This window comes from Erpetoichthys calabaricus, chromosome 2 (genome assembly GCF_900747795.2).
Source record: "Erpetoichthys calabaricus chromosome 2, fErpCal1.3, whole genome shotgun sequence".
NCBI classification, from domain to species: Eukaryota; Metazoa; Chordata; class Cladistia; order Polypteriformes; family Polypteridae; genus Erpetoichthys; species Erpetoichthys calabaricus.
Window position 1 is genome coordinate 85,635,938 of NC_041395.2, and position 27,489 is coordinate 85,663,426.

At 35.6% G+C, this 27,489-nt stretch overlaps 1 protein-coding gene across 2 annotated transcripts; it reads left to right on the forward strand.

The window, feature by feature from the left end:
• LOC114642671 (membrane-spanning 4-domains subfamily A member 12-like) lies at positions 1-27,489 on the forward strand. Of its 2 annotated transcripts, XM_028791528.2 has the most exons (7): positions 1-125; positions 9,933-10,113; positions 16,279-16,386; positions 21,146-21,202; positions 23,999-24,178; positions 26,397-26,510; positions 27,027-27,489. In XM_028791528.2, exons 2-7 carry the CDS (start codon positions 9,952-9,954, stop codon positions 27,174-27,176), a joined length of 771 nt encoding a protein of 256 aa, XP_028647361.2. In that variant the 5' UTR covers positions 1-125; positions 9,933-9,951; the 3' UTR covers positions 27,177-27,489. The 2 variants fall into 2 exon arrangements, with proteins under 2 accessions (XP_028647361.2, XP_051778430.1); XM_051922470.1 differs by lacking the exon at positions 16,279-16,386.

The window sequence follows — 27,489 nt, forward strand, 5'->3', positions numbered from 1 at the left end:
CCCGCTTCCTCATTCTTATCATGTTTCTTTAATTGCAGAAAGAAAAGTGAGAAGTCTAGAAGGAGTCGAGCAGCAAATTATCTGCACAGAGGAGTATCTGCGATTCCACCTCATTTTCATCAGAGGTAAGTAAACTCTATATTTTTTTGTTCAACCTGGCGCCCTATGCTAACTGGAATCGGCTCCAGAACCCCGCGACCATACTCAGAACGAAGCGACTTAGAAAATGATGGACGGACTCTTTTGGCATTTTCCAGTTGCTGTTCATGAGGACTCGTCACATTCAAGCCAGGTCTGCATATCGTGTCTAATCCCCCAAAGCTAAAGAAGGATTTATTAGGTAAACTCTGAACTTGAGAAACATTTTAAGAAAGAAAGAAACTTCTTATTATTGAAATATAACAAGTATTAAATGCATTTGAAAGTCTCAAAAAGAATGTTTACGGCGGCGGTAAATTGCAGTTTAACAGCCAAGTATTAAAAAGAAAACTTAACTGCTTAACAAAAAACTGCTTAACAAAAAGATGATTAATAGAATTAATATGCACCTAATAATGCAGAATTATTCACCAGGTCAATAAGCCTATTTTTAAACAGTTTTTCTCGTCATTCTTCAGTCGACCCATGTTTTATGAATTGCTTAGATGTCTTGACTTAACAACACGTTTTTCAGTTTTCACTTACTATATATTTTTATAATTAAAATCGTAAAAACACAGGAGTGGTGTCATTATAACAGAAAAAAATTATACTCACTCATGTAATCACTTTAGAGGTGCCTGTAAACTAATATTGTAGGCATGTTTTTGGGGATGTGGAGGGAAACCCACAAAAAGTAAAGGAATTTACCTTTTCACTTCGATGTTACACAGTTTATTAAATGATTATAAAACGATGAATGCACTTGTTTGACAAAATCAGAATAATTATATTGACAAATAAAAAGGATAGTTTTCATATACCTATAAAGGATTATTATAAAATTATGAGGACAAATCAGTGTTTTATGAAATATGTGATTACCAATTATTGAAACATGTTTAAAGCTGAGGTACAGTACTAATCAAAGTCTAGCAAAATTTGAATATTCTTTTAAAATGCAGTTACACTGCATCCGGAAAGTATTTACAGCACATCACTTTTTCCACATTTTGTTATGTTACAGCCTTATTCCAAAATGGATTAAATTCATTTTTTTCCTCAGAATTCTACACACAACACCCCATAATGACAACGTGAAAAAAGTTTACTTGAGATTTTTGCAAATTTATTAAAAATAAAAAAATTGAGAAAGAACATGTACATAAGTATTCATAGCCTTTGCCATGAAGCTCAAAATTGAGCTCAGGTGCATCCTGTTTCCGCTCATCATCCTTGAGATGTTTCTGCAGCTTAATTGGAGTCCACCTGTGGTAAATTCAGTTGATTGGACATGATTTGGAAAGGCACACACCTGTCTATATAAGGTCCCACAGTTGACAGTTCATGTCAGAGCACAAACCAAGTATGAAGTCAAAGGAATTGTCTCGAGGCACAAATTTGGGGAAGGTTACAGAAAACTTTCTGCTGCTTTGAAGGTCCCAATGAGCACAGTGGCCTCCATCATCCATAAATGGAAGAAGTTCGAAACCACCAGGACTCTTCCTAGAGCTGGCGGGCCATCTAAACTGAGTGATCAGGGGAGAAGGGCCTTAGTCAGGGAGGTAACCAAGAACCCGATGGTCACTATGTCAGAGCTCCAGAAGTCCTCTGTGGAGATAGGAGAACCTTCCAGAAGGACAACCATCTCTGCAGCAATCCACCAATCATGCCTGTATGGTAGAGTGGCCAGATGGAAGCCACTCCTTAGTAAAAGGCACATGGCAGCCCATCTGGAGTTTACCAAAAGGCACCAGAAGGACTCTCAGACCATGAGAAAGGAAATTCTCTGGTCTGATGAGACAAAGATTGAACTCTTTGGCGTGAATGCCAGGCGTCACGTTTGGAGGAAACCTGGCACCATCCCTACAGTGAAGCATGGTGGTGGCAGCATCATGCTGTGGGGATGTTTTTCAGCGGCAGGAACTGGGAGACTAGTCAGGATAAAGGGAAAGATGACTGCAGCAATGTGCAGAGACATCCTGGATGAAAACCTGCTCCAGAGCGCACTTGACCTCAGACTGGGGCGACAGTTCATCTTTCAGCAGGACAACGACCCTAAGCACACAGCCAAGATATCAAAGGAGTGGCTTCAGGACAACTCTGTGAATGTCCTTGAGTGGCCCAGCCAGAGCCCAGACCTGAATCTGATTGAACATCTCTGGAGAGATCTTAAAATGGCTGTGCACCGACGCTTCCCATCCAACCTGATGGAGCTTGAGAGGTGCTGCAAAGAGGAATGGGCGAAACTGGCCAAGGATAGGTGTGCCAAGCTTGTGGCATCATATTCAACAAGACTTGAGGCTGTAATTGCTGTCAAAGGTGCATCGACAAAGTATTGAGCAAAGGCTGTGAATACTTATGTACATGTGATTTCTCAGTTTTTTTATTTTTAATAAATTTGCAAAAACCTCAAGAAAACTTTTTTCACGTTGTCATTATGGGGTGTTGTGTGAAGAATTCTGAGGAAAAAAATGAATTTAATCCATTTTGGAATAAGGCTGTAACATAACAAAATGTGGAAAAAGTGATGCGCTGTGAATACTTTCCGGATGCACTGTATGTAATGTAGTGAACAGAGCCAGCCAACCTAAATGATAAATGCTTTTATTATTATTATTATTATTATTATTATTTATTATTATTATTATTATTATTATTATTATTCAGTATTTATGATCTCATGCCATTTTATTCACTTGGTGACTTAATGATTACCTCTAAAGCTTTACAGGTACAAGAGACTTCAAATATTTGTCTAATAGCTGTGTGAATTTTACACATCATTCCTGTGTGTGTGTGTGTGTGTGTGTGTGTGTATGAAGCTTTTTATTAGGTCTTATCTCCACATTACAGAAACATGTATGCTACATTAGTTGACAAAATGTTAGTATCTGCAGAAGGAGTAGGCCCTGTCTTCAGCCCAACACTGCCTTGTTATGATATCATCCCTTAATTCAAGACTGTATCTTTAGACTAAGCAGATTTAGAAAATTAAGTCCTGGACTAAAGTAATATCCTCATTTATAAATGGCACATTGTTTAAAAATGTGTAGTGCCAGCATAACACAGTTGCCAAATGTTTTTGTTATTAATTATTTAAAAATAAGTGACATGTGAGACAGAACAATGCTGGCAGCCTTTGCACAAAGCAATATTAAAATACTTTTGAAATGCCTATAATTGCTGGTAAATCCAGAAATTCCAGTTTTCTGCTTAACTTAAAGCATGAAATAACATTTATAATAACTTTTCACATTTCAAAGGTGTCATTAAAGTCATCAACCATGGCAATCAAGTGAATTAAAAAGAGAATGCATACTTTTCATAACAATGTTGTTCTACCAGCTTCAAAGAGCATAAAATGGATCTCAGCATCATCATTAGAGAAGAATATTTTTGCCACAATGGAGACTATCCTTACTGAATACATAATCTTTCTAAGAAAGATTTAAACACTCTGACAATAGATACAAATAATTCCATTTTAAAGTAAGTCTGAGATGATGAGACTGCTCCACTAGACATGTACAAATCAGATTTACTCCATATCTATGTATTACACACATCAAAGATCTTGTTCCTGCTTAAGGACAGCGCAGCTTAGCCTTACCAAAGATCAAACAACCGCTAAAATAATTATCTATGGACCTAATTCTGTCAGTACACCATAACAAGTTCACATGTTAAACATTATTATCACCAAAATTAAGCTGATTAACTCTTCAGATATATTTTAATAAGAAAACATTGTGGGTTGAGTGTAGACTAGTGTTTTCCAAAATGTGTGTCTGGACAAACTGGTGTTTCAATTTTGACTTTTATTACAGAACAAACAAATCTGCAATAGGGCTACCAAATTAGCCAAATATTAACCATTGAATCCTCATATTGAAAATAAGTATTGTATTGTGAACGGTGGTTCCAGGAAGATGGACAAGAGGCCATCACAATGAATTGACAGTAAGAGATGGCTTCCCTGAGATGTCTTCCCCTAGTACACTGTGTGGTAGCATCCCTCTGATAGAGCTCTCATTTGTGCACCTGCAGGGCAACATGGGAGCTGTAGTCGCAATGTAGGCTCTTTTGGGATATTTCAGTGCTGCCAGAGGGTTGCTATCCTGTCCTAGGGAATCTCTGCCTGACCTCAGAGCACTTCTTGGTGACAGTGTCGCTGCACTGGAAGTACTCCCAGGTTTAGATTGAAAAGGAACTGCCCTGTATCCCCATAGTAGTCAGAGTTGGGAGTGCAGTAGGGCAAAGCTCACTAAGTAGGAGTAGAGAAGAAAGAAAAAGATAAAGTTGTATTGTGGAACACAAACAAGTATGTTCAAAGTATTTTGTCAAATAAAAAATACTTGAACCTGGGACCTGTGTGGGTGAAGTTGTATCTGGGGTTTGGGGCTCTGCTATGCCCTCTAGGGGTGATAGTATATATCCGAGCATAGATTAAATATTCTGGATACTGCATACCGTTAGTATCAAATGTTTTACTTTTTTGCTTGCTGTGCATATGAAAAGCATGTGATGCTTGCAACTCATGAACAGCTGCTTAAAATAAGCAACAGAAAATGGCAGCCTTCAAATTAATGTGACGCTTAAAAACACAGTCCTTCACAAAAAAACAGGAGTCTCTGTGCATATAAATGGTGTGATCAACTGGCAATGGATGCTAGCTTGAGTGCTGTGGGAGTCAACACTCAACGAATAACAAACAGGACAAAACTACAGTAAATTCAGTTTCTCTTTATTCACCCTTTACAAGTTGCTGCAAAAATATAGTACAGATTGTTATATATATTTTTTTTTATCACGCATTTGTTTTAGGCATTGTGTCTCAAGCCAGCAGCCACATATGACACAGGCTGTGTGTAAAACAGTTTGTTGCCCTAGGTAGATAAATGAGCATTGCTGACATTAAAACAACTCTTTGTAACTGTAACTTTGAAGCTGTTATAATGACAAAAAAATGAGAAATTTGGTACTGTATTACAGAATTAAAAGGCAGGCAGTTTACACATGTGTAATGAAGGAATGCAATTTAACTTAACTCACATAGTACACACTATTAGCAAAATTTGTAACTCTCTCCCATCACATGTGAATCACTATAGAAAATATTTAATTAAAAATTTATGAATGTAAACATGGCAATTTTCTGCTTCCCTTCTGAAACCTAGCTATGCATGTAAATCTACAGGCTTCTTATGCTGGGTGTCAAGCAGTAATCTGGTGGGATGCTGGCGAAAAAAAAGTTCCACGGGTTCCAAGTCCAAAGATTCACCCAGCCCTCGGCATTCTACCAAAAATAGATGTGCTAATGTAGTTCATTACTGTTATGACGCAGTGTCCTAAATGACTGGTATGTCTACATTCCTTCCAGTTTCACGAGGCCACAGAGTACGTTGATCAGATGAAAGTGTTGTGTTAAACTGGAAAAGTAAAAAGAACAGCAAAGCTTAGTAATGATTGCAAATGTATGAAGTACTTGATATTGCAATACATATTATTACCTAGCCAACTTTAAAAAGGTTTTAGGAGATTTTTTAGAAGTCTTCCATGATATTAGCCTGGTGTATCTCTTTTGGTAAAGCATTTCAAATTTTTGGTGTTTAACAGCACAAGACTGCTTCACCACTTTTTTATGTGTAGCTCTTTAAAATAATAAGCAAACGAGCATTGTAGGATCGAATATCATGACTGGGAATATAAGGGGTCAGTCATTCTAAAATATAAGGAGTGGAAAGATTATTCAGAGCTTTATATATGACTAAGTATACTGGCCTCACTGAATCTGCTGTTCAGTTATCCACCAAGCTAAACACCTTTATGCAATAATTCCCAGAACCACAAAGTGATGTTGAGAATGTTTAATCACCTAAAATACAAACAAAACAGTAATAAGTACTTGTATAAGAGTCATATACAAACTTAAGGTAAGTACAGCAGCATTTACAGTATAACTAAGAGCTTGCAGCTGAAAGCTCAGAAAATTACATGTTGAAATATGACATTTACTTTAATATTCTCTGACCAAAGTTACTTAAATAAAAAGTATATAACTAGAAAAAGGTTAAAACCTGCAGGGAATGCCTTCACAAGAGCTAACTAAGCAGGATGGCTAAGGATTGTTTGAGAGAACAAACACTGTGATAACAAAAGCACCATGCCTACTGCTGCTGCACTCACTTACTAATTTCTGTCAGATTGGCTTCCTGTTTCCTGCAGCTGTAGCTGCATAAGTATTAAGATTTACATGTTAAAATTACAAAAGTTAACCAAACAGAACATATCTGGTAGTGCCAGAACTGTAAGAATATTTTAAAATAATCTCTAACTGACACAGGTAATCAATGTAATGATGCTGTGGGATGTGTTTACACTTACTTTAACTGGATAAGATTCTTGCTGCTGCATTTTGAAATAGCTGCACTTAATTTATGTCCATAGGTAGTCCTGTTTTAAAGTAAGTACCGACATAAAATTGTCTAAAACAAAACCATGAATAAATTTGCTGTTTTATGAAGAGTTATCTTTACATAAAGATAAGAGACTGGATGTTGTATGTTTCTAGCTAAAAGTACTGAATAGTCATATACCCATTTTCTGAAACTGGTTGGTTACTTAGAGCATTGTGAGCAGTGTTTGCCTAGAGAGGCAGCCCTTGATAAGCAACAGACTATTAAAGAGTATATTCAAGTACACTAATCCATTGGCAGACATCAGACCATCTTTGAGTTATCTGTTTGCTTTAACCTGCACATCTTTGGCATGTAGGAAAAATGCATTGTATTCACAAACAGCAATGAAGCCGAGAGCTGAATGAAGCACTCTTGAGCGTTGCAGAAATAGCATTAGCTGCCTTGTCACTGTGCAGTTTAAAGGTATGGAAATAAAACTGTCACAAATGCAAGCCTTATCAATGAATGCAATTACGATGCATTTTTTTATTCAACCTGTGCTTCTTTTTGCTCAGCAGAAAACTCATCACAATGGGTATCACATGACACTATCCAGAGTAGCACAATATAGCATATACAGTAATATGAAAAAGTTTGGGAACCCCTCTTAATTCTTTGGATATGTGTTTATAATTGGCTGAGCTTTCAAAGTAGCAACTTCCTTTTAATATATGACATGCCTTATGGAAACAGTAGTATTTCAGCAGTGACATTAAGTTTATTGGATTAACAGAAAATATGCAATATGCATCATAACAAAATTAGACAGGTGCATAAATTTGGGCACCCCAACAGAGATATTACATCAATACTTAGTTGAGCCTCCTTTTGCAAATATAACAGCCTCTAGACACCTCCTATAGCCTTTGATGAGTGTCTGGATTCTGGATGGAGGTATTTTGGACCATTCTTCCATACAAAATCTCTCTAGGTCAGTTAAATTTGATGGCTGCCGAGCATGGACAGCCTGCTTCAAATCATCCCATACATTTTCAATGATATTCAAGTCAGGGGACTGTGACGGCCATTCCAGAACATTGTACTTCTCCCTCTGCATGAATGCCTTTGTAGATTTCAAACTGTGTTTTGGGTCATTGTCTTGTTGGAATATCCCACCCCTGCGTAACTTCAACTTTGTGACTGATGCTTGAACAATATCCTGAAGAATTTGTTGATATTGGGTTGAATTCATCCGACCCTCGACTTTAACAAGGGCCCCAGTCCCTGAACTAGCCACACAGCCCCACAGCATGATGGAACCTCCACCAAATCTGACAGTAGGTAGCAGGTGTTTTTCTTGGAATGCAGTGTTCTTCTTCCACCATGCAAAGCGCTTTGTTATGACCAGATGACTCAATTTTTGTCTCATCAGTGCAAAGCACTTTGATTCCAAAATGAATCTGGCTTGTCTAAATGAGCATTTGCATACAACAAGTGACTGTTTGTGGCGTGAGTGCAGAAAGGGCTTCTCTCTCATCACCCTGTCATACAGATGTTCTTTGTGCAAATTGCACTGAATTGTAGAACGATGTACAGATACACCATCTGAAGCAAGATGTTCTTGCAGATTTTTGGAGGTGATCTGTGGGTTGTCTGTAACCATTCTCACAATCCTGCACATATGCCGCTCCTGTATTTTTCTTGGCCTGCCAGATCTGGGTTTAACAGCAACTGTGCCTGTGGCCTTCAATTTCCTGATTACATTTCTTATGGTTGAAACTGACAGTTTAAACCTCTGAGATAGCTTTTTGTAGCCTTCCCCTAAACCATGAGACTAAACAATCTTTGTTTCCAGATCTTTTGGGAGTTGCTTTGAGGATCCCATGCTGTCACTCTTCAGAGGAGAGTCAAAGGGAAGTACAACTTGCAATTGACCACCTTAAATACCTTTTCTCATGATTGGACACACCTGTCTGTGAAGTTCAAGGCTTAACAAGCTAATCCAACCAATTTGGTGTTGCAAGTAATCAGCATTGAGTAACATGCAAGTAACATGCATTCAAATCAGCAAAATTACAAACGTACCCAAATTTTTGCACAGCCAGTTTTTCACATTTGATTTAATTTCATACAACTAAATACTGCTTCACTAAAAATCTTTGCTCGGAAAACACCCCAGTACTCAGATGTTTCTAGGAAATGAAAGACATATTACTGTTATCTTTTTTGTTGAAAGTACAGTAAATTATTATGCAGGCTGAGAGGGGTTCCCAAACCTTTTCATATGACTGTATATATAATATAGTAGCACAATACATTCAATAGCATTAAGAATTATATTAAATAGCATATAATAAAATTATATTGAACAATATAAAAGTATTTAATAATGATTTATTTTTGTTTTGATTTAGATTTTTTTTAAATAACTTTTTTCCAGTTTAGAAGCATTAGCAGATAATAGTAAAACTTATTTTAAATAAAGAGGCAAAACATTTCATACCAATATGACTATACTTCCTTAGAATGCTGGTGTCTTTCAACATCTGCAATAAGATGCTGCAGATGTTCTATCAGACAATTGTGGCGAGCGCTCTCTTCTACGCGGTGGTGTGCTGGGGAGGCAGTATAAAGAAGGGGGGTGCCTCACGCCTGGACAAACTGGTAAGGCTCGATTGTAGGCACAGAGCTGGAAAGTTTGACATACGTGGCAGAGCAACGGGCGCTGAGCAGGCTCCTGTTAATCATGGAGATTCCACTGCATCCACTGAACAGTATCATCTCCAGACAGAGGAGCAGCTTCAGCGACAGACTGCTGTCACTGTCCTGCTCCACTGACTGAGATCGTTCCTCCCCCACACTATGCGACTCTTCAATTCAACTAGGGGGAGTAAACGTTAACATTATACAAAGTAGTTGTCTGTTATACCTGCATTTTATCACTCTTTTAAGTTAATATTATTTTTTATCAATATGCTGATGCTGGAGTATGTGAATTTCACCTTGGAATTAATAAAGTATCTATCTATCTATCTATCTATCTATCTATCTATCTATCTATCTATCTATCTATCTATCTATCTATCTATCTATCTATCTATCTATCTATCTCGTATAGGCCATCACAAGATTGTGGGAAAAACAGCTATCCTGACAGCATTGGCCACAAGCCCAGAACCTTATGTAGATGGGACAACAATTCATAAAAGGATACACACTTACATTTACTCTTGCTGGGCCATTTTAAAGAAACCTAATATGCAGTATGTGATTTTGAGAAAAAGGCATGAAGAACAGTGTCTATAATAAACCTGCACCCAGACCGAACTATACTTATAAATAATGTCAGATAATTCTTGTTGCAATAAACTTGTGTTGTTTTGTTTCTCTCAGCCATTAGCAACTGAAGAAAATGATTCCATCAGGCACCCCAGCTAATGGAATGTTTGTCATCACTCAAGTCCCCCCCCAGAATAATACTGATCGTGCTAATGCTATTACAAAAGGAAGTAACTTTGGCTCGTTGTCACAACAATTAGAAAGGTTTCTCAAAGGTGAACCAAAGGCATTGGGGGTAAGTCTGTTTAAAATTATGACCTTTATTTAAGTCTGAAGACCTGTCTTGTTTTAAAATAACAGAATTTCTGTGTGATATCCGTGTAAAATTACAAGATCTAAATATTCAAAATCTTGCTTTGTAAAGGAAATTATATATATATATATATATATATATATACAATAAGCAATACCTTATTAAATATATTCAGTACTCTTTGTGGGTTGTTCTAATAGTCATTCAGTAGTATAATTGTTTATATATAATCCAAATGCCTCATATGTCTTTAACAAAATCATATATGGCAGGATAGGCACTGTAACTCAAATATAAATTATTTCTACCAATAATTTTGTCTTACACTATAATCTTCTAAGTAGTCTTAAAACATGCTGCCAATCCATCTTTTGTTTATTGACTAATGAATATTTCTAATTTTGCAGTCTTTCCTAATAGTTAGAAACAGATAACATTCCATACAGTCAAGATACATTTAACAAATCAAAGCAAAATTCAACCCTCACCCAAGAGAAAGAGAGAGGAGCCAGCAACCAAAGCTACTCTATAACAGGAACAAGAAAATAAGGGTATACTTTTCTTCAAAATGGAAGCTTATTCTAAAATGTTATTGATTAGATCCTGACATATTTTTAAAAAAGTTTTGAACAGATCCTCTAAGTGAGAATTTGATTTTTTAACCAGTTTCAAGTAGTATAGAACATTGGTTACCTATAGACTTAAAAGAGTGGTGGGGAGGGATTCTTCCAGTTGAGCAAGATAAGTCTACGTGCTAGTAGACTGTTTGTTTGTCCTTCTCCACTTTAAGGCCATCTGGGAGTACACCAAACACAGCTGTTAATAGGTAAGGTGTGATTGTGACATCAATTCTGTCTCAGCGGCATGCAAAACATGTGGCCCAGTGAGGCTGGAGTTAGACTGCAATGTTCATGGGTTGAATCTTGCCATGGAAACATTTTGAACAATGTTAAAAGTGTTTAAATGCACTTGATAAAAGATAGAGCTCGAGTGCATGGCTGCCTACTACTCCTTTTCTGAAATATTAAATGACAGATCCTTTCTCCAATGTACTCTGGGGTCTTTGAAAGGAAGAGACTTTAAAATATTTTTATAAATTGTAGAGATTCTATCTGTGTCTTTAAAACTGATCATGAATTATTCTGGAATAGAATAAGGAGGAAGGTGAGGAAAATTGGGCAGGTTCTGTTTAGCAAAGTTTCTAGCTTGAAAGTAGTGGAGGAGAAGTTGTATTTGAAGGGTAACTGTTCGTAGGATGTAAAGACATTACCTATGTACAAGTCTCTAAGTGTTTTAATCCCGGACATTTTCCAGACATTGAAGAGAGTATATGTTTGAGAGGGTGGAAAAACGTGGTTATTATGTAGAGGTACAACAGATAAAAGCTTTTCTATCTTAAAGTGCTTCCCACATTGGTTATATATTCTGAGAGAATGAAGGGTATTTGGATCTTTAGTGTAATGATGGTAGTTTGTATTAACTTCAGCACAGAGCAGGGAATATAAAGAAGTACTGCAAGATTTTATTTCTATTGCTTGTTAATATTCATCAATGTGTGTCAATGTCCAGGTCTTTATTATTGCATCCGGCGCCGCCGTGAGTGGCAGCCTTTTCAGCAGCTCCGTGTATGACTGTATATGTATGTGTACTTTTCTACTTTTATTTTTCTATTTTTATTTATTGATCACTCCTACCACTTTATTTTATGTGGATTCCTTCCCTGGACACACTTACTTTTACAACGTGGGCATGGATTTTAACACGCCGAGACTCGCTTTTTTTTTTCTTATTATTTTATGTGAATTTCCCATTGGGATTAATAAAGTATCTATCTATCTATCTATCTATCTATCTATCTATCTATCTATCTATCTATCTATCTATCTATCTATCTATCTATCTATCTATCTATCTATCTATCTATCTATCTATCTATCTTTATAGCTTGTATATTTACAGCCCTGTAATAAAACTAAAGGTTGGGTAGTGCCATACCCCCTTCTGCTTTAGGTCATTGTAGAGTTGCCTTTTGGATGTGTGGATGTTTCGAATTCCAAATAAATGAAGATATGATTGAGTCAAATTTCTTAAAAAAATATTTTTTTTACTGTATATGGCCATGCTTTGAAATAGGAAGAGTAGCTTGGTAAGGGTGGTCATCTTAACAATGTGGATTCTCCCTGTTAATGTAAGGTGGGGGGTAGACCATCTAGTTACATCTTGTTTAATTCTTTTCATGTAGACAGCAAATTTCTGTTGAAAAAGAGCGTTATATTTACTTGTAATATTTACATCTAGATATTTAAACTGATCTGCTAAGACAAGTGGGAAGATGTCCAGTCCGATATCACATACTAGAGAATTCACTGAAAAAAGCACATTTGAGTCAAATTGATTTTAATACCAGATCTCTTTTGAAAATATGCTAATGCTTTTAGGATTGCTGGCACAAAATTTTGTGGATCTGATATATACAGTACCATATCATCTGCATATAGTGATATTTTCTGTTCAAGCCCTTCTCTGAAAATCCCCTTTATCTCTGATGTGTTTCAAAAGTATACAGACTGCAGTTCAATGCTGATTGCAAAGAGCAGAGGTGCTACTCAACCATATCAAATGCTTTTTCTGCATCTAAAGATAATTAAATCTCTGGGGTGTTAGATATAATGAGTGAATATATTATATTAAACAAACATCGAGGGTTAGAAGTTGAGTGTCACCCTTTAATAAATCCTGTTTGGTCTTGTGATATTACAGAAGGAAGCACTTTCTCAATCCTTCTGCCTAGAACTTTAGAGGGTATCTTAACATTGTTATTCAGAAGAGAGATTGGTCTGTATGATGCACATTGTAGTAAGTTATCCTTGTTCTTCTTAGTAAAGATTGTAATTAATACTTGGCGAAAGTTTGAGGAAGAATTTTTTGTAGTGTTGCTTATAATAATGGAGCTAACTTATCTGAGAATTTTTTTATAAAAGTCCACTGGGTAGCCATCAGGGCTGGCTGCTTGGCCAATATGAAGTGATTTTGTAGCATCTAGTAATTCTGAAAGTGTCAGAGGTTTATCCAGTTCCACAGCACTAAGAGTATCTAGCTGTAGTATCTCTAATTAATCAAGAAACTCATTAGATTGGGTCTTATCTTCTTTAAACTGAGAGTAATATACAGACTTATGGTATTCTCTTAATGTGTCAGTTTTATTTTATGATCAATAATTTTATCTCCATCTGTGTTGTTAATTGCTGTTATTACATTACAAACTTCCTGCTTATGGATTTGTTGGGCTAAGATCTTATTGGCCTTTCCTCCGTGTTCATAATAATAATATCACAATTTAAAGATAAACTGTTTAGTTTCTTTAGTAGTCAAGAGGTTAAATTGTGATGGCAAAACCTGTCTCTTCCTATAGAGTGCCTCATTTGGAAACCTGGTGTATTCTAGATCTATTTTGGTAATTTTGCTGATTAACTCTGACACTTTCTTGGTTTCCATCTTATTTTTGAGAGGAAGATATGAAATAATCTGTCCTCTTAAAAATACGTTCAGAGTTTCCCAGAGTATACCTGCTGAGACCTCTGAGGATGCATTTGTCTCAAGAAAATAATCAATTTGCTTGGATATGAACTCTGTACAGTTGTCATCAGCTAATGACAGTGGATTAAGACGCCAGCTACAAGATTAGTGTGTAGGATGCAGTAATTTAAGATACATGATCAAAGGGGCCTAGTCAGAGATTACAATAGCGTTGTATTTACAAGATTTGATAGTGGGCAAAAAAATATTGTCTATGAGGAAACAATCAATTCTTGAGTAATAATGATGTACTGGTGAGGAGTATGCACTTAGGTTAGGATTTAAGAACCTCCATGGGTCAAATAAGTTATGAGAGTGATTAGAGATTACAAACTGTGTCATTGTCTTTGCAGTATTAGATGTTATCGCTGTTGTATCTGAGGATCTATCCGAGGCTGGATTTAAAACAATTAAAGTTTCCGGCCATTATAATTTTGTGTTTACATTAGGGATAGATGCAAATACATTTTGGATGAAAGGTCTATCATCCATGTTAGGTACATAGATATTAATCAAAATCATTTTAGTATTAGATAAATTGCCCGTCACCATGATATACCGCCCTTCAGAATCTGAAATTGCACCTGACACTACAAATGGAATAGTTCTGTGTATTAAGATTCCCACACTCCTGGTTTTCTTTGTATTGCTAGATTAGAAAATTTGGCCAGGCTCTCTTTGCAAACGAAACTAGTCTTTGCTTAATAAGTGAGTCTCCTGTAAAAATACTATCTTGGCATATTATTTGTTAAGTGTGAGAGTACTTTCTTTCTCTTTAATTCATGATTGAGTCCCTTGACATTCCAGCTCACAAAGTTCACTATTTGGTCATGGAAATATTTCTTCTGAACTTTTGTTGACATTTTGTAGTCTTAGGTTAAAGTAGTACAAAGTACATACGATTACTTTGACATAGATTTCATATTTTTGCCATGTGATACAGCTCTGAAGCGTATTGTTATATTATCATTAACAGTTATTGGGGTATAAGGGATAAAATAAAAATAGCATCAATCTCTTTCTCTCTTATTTACAAAAATTATCTCAGCTTTCTCTCGGAGAAGGGACATGAGATTTTGTTTGGCTTGTAGTTTCTAGAAACAGACAATTAGGCTTTTTGGTTTAGAGGCATTTGATCCGTGTATACGGTAGAGATCTCAATGTCCAATTTAAAGTCCTCTCCAGTTATTTTAGAGTATAGTTCATTGGGTTTGGACTTAGACTTAGACTTCAATTCTGGTGTTCGTCCTATATCTATCTTCCATCTTTGACAGTTTGTCCATGAACACTTTGCATTCTGATTTTGCAGCCGTTGCTTTTTCATTCATGGTGGAAGCCAATTGTTCAATTATTTCAACACGGGCTATGAACGTTTGCTTAACATCTTCAAGCTGAGCAGCAACTACTTTAAATTTCTCTTACTCGTATTTTCCTGTATTTTTGTAGCATTTCTGTCTTTTCTAATACTTAATGTGTTTTAGAACACATATATCATGTGTTGAAATATTTGGAGGCATTCATGCATTTTGCAATAAGTACAGGTCATTTTTATGGATTTCTCCTTCTCTCTATAATGTATGCAGACTGTACACTTAGGGACACTTGGTTAAAATGACTTTCAAGAAGGTCTCATCTTAAACAGCAAGAACTTTAAAAAGTCATATTTTGAAAAAGATACCAGCAGTAAATCCACTAAAATGAAATTTCATTCCTTTTTCAATGCTCTTTTGTCATGACAATTCTGGTAGGGCCAAATCTTAATTAAATCATTGTTATACCTTCTGGTATGGTAATCTTCTGATGAAATACAGCAACATAGGTTTAACTGTTAAGTAAACTGAGAGCCTTTATTTATTTTTGTAACTTCTAAAATTTTAATTTCCTCTAATTTCCCCTAATTCATTTCTCCCTAATTTTAATTTCCCCTAGGGGACAAAGTAATGTATAATCTAAATGGTTTTGAGGTGTAGAAGTACCAGTCAGAATAACATGGAAACAACAAGCAGACTGCACACACTGACATATGTAAGCACAAGTCTCTCGGGTTACCTGGTAGCAGCACTAACCTCTGTGCAGACAGGAGATTTCTGGACAGTGCAAGGCCAGCAAATAATTGAAAAAAATATATTTTCTACATACCTGTCATTTCCATACCAGGATGGAGCACATGTAAGGTTTCTGACACACAGTCCTCCTTAGTGGTGGGTTGAGATCAAGATAACACTCAACTTCATCAGCATAATGTATTGTTCTTGCTATATTCCTTATGGAACTGCTTTGTGTTCTAAAAAATTGCTCTGGTTATCTTTAAGAAAGAAAATCGTGACTCAGTGGCCTTTACTGCAGAAACACTACTGCATTTATTTAACTTAAGTCTTTATAATGATAGATTTTTTTTCCTTTTTTGTGCTATATAAATTGTCAGTTTTTTGCCAACAAAAGAATATAAAAAAAAAATAAAGAACAGTGCAGTAAAGAGACACTATCATTTCCTGTTCTGTTAAATACAGACTTGACTTTTTCTTTATTAATGTCTGTCACCTGATGTTTACTATTATGCTTTCTTTACAGACTGTTCAAATCATGATTGGACTGTTAAGTATTGCATTCGGGATAATCTTGGAATTTTATGATTCAATTGCTGCAACAGCAGGAATTGTATTTTGGCCTAGTATCATGGTAAGATTCTGCCTTCATGCTGAATTCTCACAATTTTTAGATATTAAAAACCTGTAAGAACTGAATTTTGTTTTATGTAATCTAAAAGAAGTACATACAGTGGTACCTCGGGTCACGAACGTCTCGAAACACGTACAAATCGGGTTACGACCAAAACGTTCGCCAAACTTTTGCATCTGTTCACGACCACACACTCAGGTGACGAGCAAGCCAGTTTCCCTTGCGGTTCGTACGCTCCAATGATTTCCACACGTGTTCAGTCTCTCCCTGTGCATTCCCTGTGCTGCAAGCGCGAGAGAGAGAGAGCGCGCGAGTGAGTGAGTGAGAGAGAGAGAGAGAGCACGAGCGAGCGAGAGTGCGCGAGCAAGCATATATATATTTACATACAGCTTGTACGGTCCAGAACAGATTAATTGTATTAACATACAATCCTATGGGGTAAATTACTTCGGGTCACAACCAAATCGGGTTGAGACCAGAGTTTTGGAACAAATTACGGTCGTGACCCGAGGTTCCACTGTACATCAAAAGGTATTTCAGATATGTAAGATTAAAAAACTGTGACCGTTGCTCTGTTCAAATGCATATATATCATATCTTTATATATAATATGCTACTGTGGCTGTTCATTTGTCTGTCCAGGATTTTAAATCACCTATAGCTCACAAACCGTTTAACCTATTAACCTGAAATTTGGTACACATATACTACGTGACCCCTACTCTCCGCTTTCAGGGTGATGATTGACCTCCAAGGTTAATCCTCTTTTTATGTTTATTTTATTGTAGAATCAACTCTTGGCAGCAGCCAGCAGGGCGGCCGTGTGGTGAATGCATAAGGGCGCCGTTCTCATCCATACCACCTTCGCCATAACTTCCCCTACCTCTTCATATCTTAAATCATTCTTGAGGCAGATTGAAGACTTAAATGCTAGCTTAAGTGAAAAATTAATGAAAATGTAATAAGTAATTGCAAAACAAACACTGAGTTAATCAGTTTTAACATGAAAAGATGCCGACGAAAGAAGAGAAGAAGTGGACCACTAGGGTGGATAAAAGAAGAGCTGCTCAGGAAACAGCAAGCACATCAGCCTCTGAGCAAATGAATGCTAAACGTACACAGAGAGTATGAACACTATGAATGCTCAAGTCAAGTGTATTCACTGCACTTTATCATGCAGTGCAGTGTTACTGGTATTGTATATTCTTATGAGGTGCCCTACCTAATTTAGAGTGTCTCATTGACCTGTCTTTCATGTTTTACAGAAAACCATGAGTTAATCTTTCAGCCTGAAAGAGGAAAGAATATCTTACAAAAAGGCTGTAGACACAGCTAAAGGAACAGAGGGGAGGGAAAGTCACTAATTAGACTGCAAGCTATATGTATGCTTAGGTTGTGGGGCTCATGGAAAATATATGGGACATCAGGAAGGTCAAACTGCTTTTCCTATACTACAGGATAAGGGTGTCCTTCAAAAATTTCCAGTAGCAAGAACTAGTAGGAGCAAGACTGGCCTTACCCTTGAATGCCAACTACTTTAAATGGGTTCATGGGCATGGAGACACTAGTTTGCACACTGACCTGATCATTCTAATACTTTCAAGAGATGATCCTAAATTCAAAGCACAGGAAGGTGCTGTTTAGCTCTGTGTTTAGGAAGAAGGGAATAACTGCACTATGACAGAGAGAAAGTTTGGACAGATAGAAAGTAAAAACCAAAAAACATGTGAGAAGTGAGAAAAACAGCAGGTACACTTGGAAAACAAAACACAGCACAAAATTAAAAAGGGACCCTAATACTTGTCCTAGCAGGCCCTTACACTGTTGATAGGTTTTGATTTTTGTGTGTGTGGTTATTCCCCTCTTCCTTATTTTATGCAATAAGAACTCAAGAACATTATAAATTTGACAACACAAGATATTATTCAGTCCATCGGATCTATTTAATTAAACAATAACTAAGTCATACCAAAATATTTGGAAAGTTGTCAAGATTTTTGCCTTAACTATTTAATTAAATAACTTGCTCCAAATTCCTATGAGTCTTTAATTTCCACAAATGAGGATGTGATTCAATATCTAACTGGAAGATTGTACTGGACCAAATTTATTAATGTGTCTGAGAGAACTGAAGTCCTAGATTTAGACTCCACACAATTGTCTCTGTCATAAAGAGATTTAATTCCCTTAGCTAGTCAGAATGTGACAAATCCTTTAAACCAATGATACACACGGTTCCTCTTTCACAAGTTTATTATGTAAAAATCAATGTTAGTAATGTAAATTAAAGCAAAAACCAGTCAGTGAACACAGCCCTGAAGGATCCTACCTCATATGAAGACTTCTCCTAAGTGGACTCTTTTTTTCCCTTGAAATCCAGTTTCATTAGTTAAGATTAGGTATGTTTTCCACTTATGTCAGTAGTGGACATCTCTCATCTTATGGGAGTAAGCATATATTCTTATGTATACCTAATTTAATAGAATGAGAGCAAAACTGGGCTGTCTAATTAAAAAAAAGAGTTCAGATTATGACTGTAGTGGCATCTGATTATTACAATGAAAAAAGTAAGAGCAGAAGCCATTGAGGTGGCTCTGAGGCTAAGGATCTGCACTGGCAATCGGAAGGTTGCCGGTTCAAATCCCATAAATGCCAAAAGGGACTCTGCTCTGTTGGGCCCTTAAGCAAGGCCCTTAACCTGCAATTGCTGAGCTCTTTGAGTAGTGAGAAAATCGCTATATAAATGCAAAGAATTATTATTATTTAATATTTATGGCTTAAGGCATGATGTACTTAAAAGGCACAATAAATCAGAACAAACATAAAGATAATTTGTGTTCTAATGCTATGGTATCAATAGAGTTCCAAAACTATTAGTAGGGATTGTGGTATTTAAGAACCTGAAAGGTATTTCCAAGAAGATCTTACTATTAGGACTTGGATTTTCAATGTTTCCTGCTTGTGTGACAGGTCTTGCCTTTTTGTATTGTCTACTATCTCCCTGTCTCTCTCCCTCATTCAAATCACATACAAATTATACATACCGTACACTATGAAGTGAAATCTTTTCATTCTTTCCCAGCTTGTCCATCATTGTTTATGAGTTTGTTTGATTACTAACTCTGTGTCTTTCTTGTGTGTACTTCTGTTCTGTTTTCTTGCAGAAACTGTATTTAGAAGAAGATTTTGATAGCCAATAGAGGAGAAATGACTACCTGTGTGGAGTGTTCATGACAATTTAGACAATATTCACTTCAGCTTAAATATGTAAATAAAGAAATAGTGTCTAAAGCATTATGACATAATTTTCCTGTTGCAAATATGAAGTCATATGTGTTCAAATATAAATGCTAAATTATGCTGTATAACAGTTATTGTGACTAAGAGTATGTCACACTCTATATGTTTTTACCCATTATGCAATTATTAATGAATTTAACATTTTTGTTAGGTATTGGGTAAACCTGTATCTCTCATGGTTCTAATCACTCAATTAGTGTCATCCTCCTATATGAAGACAGTTCTGTTTCAAGCAAGTAGACAAGCATCTCAAGTCCTGCTTTGGAGAGTCAGGGAAGAATGGGCATGTAGTGATGTGGGGCATGTTTTTCCTGCAAACACTGGATTTTCTGATATGAGTACAGCAATGTTTGAGTGGACCCTTGACATAAAGATCATTGCCCTCTGAGTGGCTAGGTATTTGGGTTCAAATCTGGACATTTCATATTAGATTTTTATATTTTATGCCTGTGTCCATATAGGAGTTTCTCTAACTATTTCTGCACCTTCCATTTCACATATGTTCAGGTTGATTGTTGTCTCTAAACTGGCTTGGTATAAATAGCCAAGTCCTGTAATCTGTCATACTGTCCAGGGCTAGTTCCTGTTTTGTACTGAACCCCGAAACTGCACTGAAATAAGTGAGTTAAATTTAAAAAGGAAATCAATTAACAGGTAAATGAATGGATGTCACTATTCATTATCATTTTGACAGAGAATCCCACCATTTGCTGAATGGATGTCACCATTCATTATCATTTTGACAGAGAATCCCACCATTTGCTGATTATGTGTTCAATTTTTTATTAAATGACTTGGCTTTCCACAATATAAATAAATGCATTTATCTGTAAGAGCTATTTGATTGTAAAGCTTGCTATACTGCATTTTTAGGGAAGAATCTTCCATTTATTCATTTTCTGAACACAGTGTTATCAGTACAGGATTGCAAAGGGCCAAAAATAAAAGATGTAAAAGATGTGATCTTACAGGTCCCATCATAGGGTACCACCAACACACAAACTAACACCTAGTTATAACAACCCAGTTTCTAGTCATCATTATCCTAACCCATACTTCTTTGACATGTAGATTGAAATGGAAATGCCTGGAATAAAAAACATAGACAAAGAATAGAAAGTCTAAGGACTACATAGACAGTGATTGGACTCTGATATCAACACATCTATATTGAGCTTTGAGCTAGCTGTGCTAGCTAATACTATTTTTATTATTGTTTTTAAAAGCTAAAATTGGATCAGTAAAAATAACTAACTAAACAGTCAGATTTGGGAACTGAATCAGTGCATGGTCCAATAACTATACTGAGGTGTAAAGTTAATGCATCACTTCAGTATTATACTTAATTTGAAGATGTTTTCCTTTGCAGTAATTTGTCACTTAATTATCAGGAAGAAATTTACTGTACACGGTTTTTCTTCAAATGATACAATCACTTTTGCCTTTGATCTTTCTACAGTACATAATTTCTGGAAGCCTCTCTGTTTTTGCTGCCAATAAGTTACATCCTTGTCGTGTAAGTATTAAGATCCTTTCATCTTTCTGTTTGTTTAGAGGACAAGTGTCAAAAGGCACTCTGCTATTACAATGACTATGTCTATCCCTATACTGCAGATACAACATCTAGATTATCCTTCATGGAGTACTGGCCTTACCAGATTTGTTGTTATGTTCTTTAAACTAGCCAATAATCAGCTCGTACTGTATGTGCCTTGAATGATTCTTTTTCTGAAGATATTCAGAAGCTTGTCCACCACTGGACCAAGTAAATTCAAAATTATCTCAGAACTTTCTAAGTTCATAAATGGTGCACTTTTGAATTCAGTTACTGTAAGTAAATGCAATGCAGATCATTTTTGAATTACACTCTTGAGTATGAACAATGATCATTCTGGAGCTCAAATCACCATAGGATAGGCCTACAACTTGGGGATAGATCTTTTTTTAAATTTATATTTAACAGCTGTTGATGTTGCAAAATAGTAATAATTATCAATAAACAAGGAAGCAGCATCATGTTCAAAGAGAAAAAGTGAGTTTTTATTTCATATAAACCTGTATTGTGACTATACAGTTAGGTCCATAAATATTTGGACAGAGACAACTTTTTTCTAATTTTGGTTCTGTACATTACCACAATGAATTTTAAATGAAACAACTCAGACGCAGTTGAAGTGCAGACTTTCAGCTTTAATTCAGTGGGGTGAACAAAACGATTGCATAAAAATGTGAGGCAACTAAAGCATTTTTTTAACACAATCTCTTCATTTCAGGGGCTCAAAAGTAATTAGACAATTGACTCAAAGGCTATTTAATGGGCAGGTGTGGGCAAGTCTGTCGTTATGTCATTATCAATTAAGCAGATAAAAGGCCTGGAGTTGATTTGAGGTGTGGTGCTTGCATGTGGAAGATTTTGCTGTGAACAGACAACATGCGGTCAAAGGAGCTCTCCCTGCAGGTGAAATAAGCCATCCTTAAGCTGTGAAAACAGAAAAAACCCATCCAAGAAATTGCTACAATATTATGAGTGGCAAAATCTACAGTTTGGTACATCCTGAGAAAGAAAGCAAGCACTAATGAACTCAGCAACGCAAAAAGACCTGGACGTCCATGGAAGACAACAGTGGTGGATGATCGCAGAATCATTTCCATGGTGAAGAGAAACCCCTTCACAACAGCCAACCAGTGAACAACACTCTCCAGGGGGTAGGCGTATCCATATCCAAGTCTACCATAAAGAGAAGACTGCATGAAAGTAAATACAGAGGGTGCACTGCAAGGTGCAAGTCACTCATAAGCCTCAAGAATAGAAAGGCTAGATTGGACTTTACTAAAGAACATCTAAAAAAGCCAGCACAGTTACGAGATACTGAATTTGGGACTTTCATTAGTTGTCAGTTATAATCATCAACATTAAAAGAAATAAACATTTGAAATACATCAGTCTGTGTGTAATGAATGAATCTAATATACAAGTTTCACTTTTTGAATGGAATTACTGAAATAAATCAACTTTGTCATGATATTCTAATTTTATGACCAGCACCTGTATTTGATCTCTTTTCGATCTCTTTTCTCTGTTCCGTTATTTCACCAAGTAATATTTTCCGTTTGTTTGCGCTAATGCGATCATTACTATCATTTTTTTGAGACTTGAATTTGAGTACTTTCATTATCTCTAACCTGCTCTGCATGTGTATCACACCAACATTTTTGAATTCTTTACGATGTTCTACTTTGTCATCTACTCGGGTGTGGTTAAATCTCTTGGCACAAAGTCTTGTGAAAGTATCTCTCTGAAAAGGTCACGTCTCATCCAAGGCTAAAAAGTCTCGTCTCGTCCCAGGATTTTATTACTATAATACAGAGATATAAAGCTGTTGCAATTCCTTCAATAATAGGTAATCAAGATGCAGAGTACATCAAAACTGAGCATTACATTGATTTACAATTTATAAGTATGACGAGGGAGAAAAACAGCAAAATAACAAACATGTAGTACCACCTAACAAGTGATGTGAACTCTAGGCATATTGACTGTTTCCCAATTTTATATTCCTTTTATCAAAGATCTTTAGACATAATACCAACTTTTGTACTTGTAGGCATTTCTGCAGTTGCAAATTGCTTCCTATATGCTGGCACTTGGGTGTTGAATACGAGTGACTGCTTTTGGGCCCTTTCACTTATTCAAAGGATGCAATTCCTCTTCGTGGACCTAAATAATGTAATGGGTATAAGACCCAAAAACAGAACCCTCTATGAATGTCATCTATGACATTTCATTTTTTGTAGGGTTATTGCGGGCACTTAAATCTTCCTTTGCTCAATTACAATTATGTTCTTTTAGCTTTATTGTATTTATTGAATATAACTACAAGATGATTTATTTAATTGGTAACATTGTTCATTTTTTAAATAAATATTTAATTGTAAAAGTTGCTGCAAGAAATTAACATTGGTTCAATGAGGTAAAATATACTTGTATCAATACTTGCCAAACTTATTAGCTCACGTGCTACATGTATCTTATAAAATCCAAATAAAATAAATTACATAAATACAATTTATGTGCAGGTATGTCATGTTTAATCTAACATAATACCACAAAATAATGTGCACATAATCAAAATTATATATTTATTCAATTAACAAATGCTTTTCATGTGCATTGTCTAAAATACTTTTTAAAAAGCAACAGTGCAATTAAAAGTTACATGACCAAATATAATTTGTTAAATGTAACTACAACCTGAAGCTACTTGAAGAGCCAAAATTATATAATCACTGACAAATATTTGTATGTTTTCAGGTTAAGGCAGTCATAGCCATGAACATTATCAGCACAATTTTTAGCTCCATTGGAATCATCATATACGCCATTGATCTGCAATATTCTACCTACAATTTAGAAGATATTGATAATTATAATTATACTTACAATTATGATTATAATTTTAATTCTGATGGTTATCTTGGAAACACAATCCAGGTAAGTTTTGTTTATGACTATACATTGAGAATGTAAACTGTTTTTATGATGCACTTTCTTCTTGAAGCCAAATTAAAAAGCCACAGTATATATAACAGTAAAATCTTTTTTTAACTAGACTTAAAATATTCATGTTTTCCTTTTAACCTTCTGCTTTTTTTTGTGAATTGACCATGGATAACAAGGTATTCTGTCTTTGTATATGGATATTTAAAACTGACATTTTTGACAATGCTAACACTACAACAAAATGAGAGCCCTTCCAAACCATCTAGAATAGGGGTGCTTAGTTAAGGACCTGGAGATTCACAGTGGCTGCTAGTTTTCATTCCAACCACTTTCAGAATTAGAAGCCAGGCCTAACAGATCATGAAACTTGGTATTTAATTATATTCCTTGTTAGTGCTTTCATTCTTCCAAGACAATTCTTTACCACGTTGTAGATTTTTTGTTTTCTGAGAACATTACCCATAAGAATCTCTTTGTCCTTCCCTTCTCTCTCATTTATTTCAAGCAAATGTATCAACACACTTACTTCATGAAGCACATTCATAGGTTTAAATGGAAGCACATTGACTGGACAGCTGGTGGGTCCTCTGTCATTTATACCTCATTATTAACTGATGGCTGGTTAAGTAGATGGGCAACAATTAAAACCTTAATTGAAAGCTTAAAACTAAAATAGACAATTAAGGGTTCTAAATCATAAAAAGGAGTTAACTAAAACTAAGCCTAAAAAACATAATGTTTTAGTAGTAAATAAATTGATTCTAATTTAGTTAAACCAAAAACCTGCAGCCACTTGGAACCAGAGATGAGTAACCTGATCTAGAAAAAGTACATACTTGATAAAACATCTGAAGCATAATATTTTTTCACCTAACAAAAATAAAAGCAATCAATAAACAGTCAACATTTGACAATGTGAATAGTGATAGTGAACTTGGACTAAAACAGACAGTCAGAAATCATTCAGAAATTAATGTGTGAAATAAATAAAAATCCAAGAATAACAGTTAATTAGATAAAAAGTGAAAGACTTCAAAGACAAAGAAAAGCTTTGATGCTTGATTGATGCCAGCTGTAGAACGCTAACTGTTTTTATGAATAATTCAATGTGGATTGTGTGGGTATAAAATTATGGGGTAGTAACTGTGGCATGAAAAAACAATGATTTAACAAGATTATGTTTATCAGTTTAGTTTGAGTGGCAAAGAGAAGTAACAGGATGAAGAGAATGACAATGAAAAGAACTAGTAATCAACCAGAAACTATTTTAAAAGGGCAAGGCAACCCTAATTATCAAAAGTACAAAACAAAGTTGAAAATCTAAATTTCTATTTTTTTATTTAGCATAGTGTTTGATAATTATTTTACCTTATTTTCTGGTGAAAAGACACTTTAGGTCCTTTAATTATATGGCAGCAGGTAACATTGCTTGTGAGTGACAGGACTTAAGAGCATTGTCAAAAAGAAATGAAAGCTCTAACCAACATCAATGAGCATACAATAACAAAGAAATTATTTTAAATATGTGTAAATATGACAGAAAGCTGTCCACTCTGTCTATCCATTAACTCACTATGTGACCCTGTGTAAGTCACGTTAACCTGCCAATAGTCCAGTAACAGGAACTCTGTAACAATGTACAATCAATTACATTTTGTGACAACTGTAGTTTAGCACTACTCATATGTTACTTGACAAACTGAAGCCTTTCTGTTCCTCGGCACAAGACATGGTAGGCTCAATAGGCTTCTTTAAGCAAATGCTTTCCTTGTACCACAATCTGACTGTTGGCTAAATACCAGATTATGATCTCCTTGTGCCAATCTAAGATTTTTGAAAAATATCATAGTCATGTATTATGTCGTTAGTGATTAATGCAATGAATTATATGAAAACTTCAAGTAAACAGGTGATTCAAACAAATTTGCCACTCACTGATTTATGGAGAATATCTTCCAAGAATTATTTGTTGTAATCAATCATATTAGAGTATGTTTCCTTATAGAAAATGAGTGATGTAACAATTCCTTTCTCAGCATTAAACATGTCCTTTGTTTATAAGCTGGATTTCACAAGCAATAGGTGATGGGGGAATTATAACAGTATATTTGTTTTGTCTTAAGCATTAGTGCCTCCTGTTTATTGTGGGTTTCATTAGCAATACAATTTATAATGTAGTGTACACAGTATGTTTTTGTTATTTCCCTAGAGCACTGGAGAAGGACTCAAGGTCGTTCTACTGATTTTTACCGTACTTGAACTCTGGGTGAGCTTAATTACAGCAATTGTTGGATACAATGCAACCTGTGGAAACACAGAAACGGTAAGCCAATATTCCACATTGCACAGAGTGTTGTAAATAGGCTACAAAACACAAACAGAAAGATATGGTGGATCCATTCATTTTATCCCCTTTACTGGCTAAAAATGTAATGTTCCAGAATTCAAAGTCACAAAAGCAAACTGCAAAGCACAATCCATATTCCTAATGTGGTCTTTTTGCTCTCTCTCTCAGAAGGCCCTTATGTGATACTTTGTTGGGTTGGTTAGTCGAGTTAAGCCATGAAGACTTTCCTTTATGAATATCAGTGAGGCTTACTTAAAAGGAAATGGACAAATATATTAACTTTCTGACTTGAGATTCTAGTTCCCCTCTGTGCTTCCTTGTTTTCATTCCTAGTAAAGGCAGCTCCATAGTCACATTTGTGACTCATTTCATATAATTATAAATAAGTTTGACCATCATGTTTGACCTTTTATTCAATATTTTATGTGGATAATTTAGTCTTTTTTCAAAATTCTTAGCATCCTTTAAATTTTGTTTTCTGTTTTCTTTCAGACTGTAGTTAACACCAGGCAAAATGAAGAACTTGCAGGCATTCCTGTGCAGAACCCACCATATAGTACAATTCTGGAGAATGTACCTGTGACAATGCCTTACAATGAAGTTACAGTGAGGTCAACTTTTCCACCTCCATACACTTTTTAAAAGCTCTCCTATTAAACATTAATTGACAATTAAAGCTTTGGGCAGTTGTGGAAAACTTTCACTTACATTACATGTTCTCAAACAGAAAAATCTACTTTAACATTGTTACCCCAAAAAAGGGAAAAAATATCTTTTGTCTTATGTGTTTCAATGATTGAAGCATCTCCTTATTGAAATCTCTGCTTCTTGTATTCAGACATCTGTATCTTTGTGGATCTTTTTGCATGTTATTACTTCTTTTTTCTGAATAAGAGGTGTTATACTATAATCGTATAACTACATTATATTTTACAAAGACTAATATAGTTTTATA

What these genes read in the sequence shown, in the direction of transcription:
- LOC114642671 (XM_028791528.2), top strand. Translation starts at nt 9,952, where the DNA reads ATGATTCCATCAGGCACCCCAGCTAATGGAATGTTTGTCATCACTCAA. An exon ending in GTGAACCAAAGGCATTGGGG is followed by an intron (nt 10,114 to 16,278) that starts GTAAGTCTGTTT and finishes CTTTCTTTACAG; the next exon opens with ACTGTTCAAATCATGATTGG. An exon ending in CCTGTGGAAACACAGAAACG is followed by an intron (nt 26,511 to 27,026) that starts GTAAGCCAATAT and finishes GTTTTCTTTCAG; the next exon opens with ACTGTAGTTAACACCAGGCA.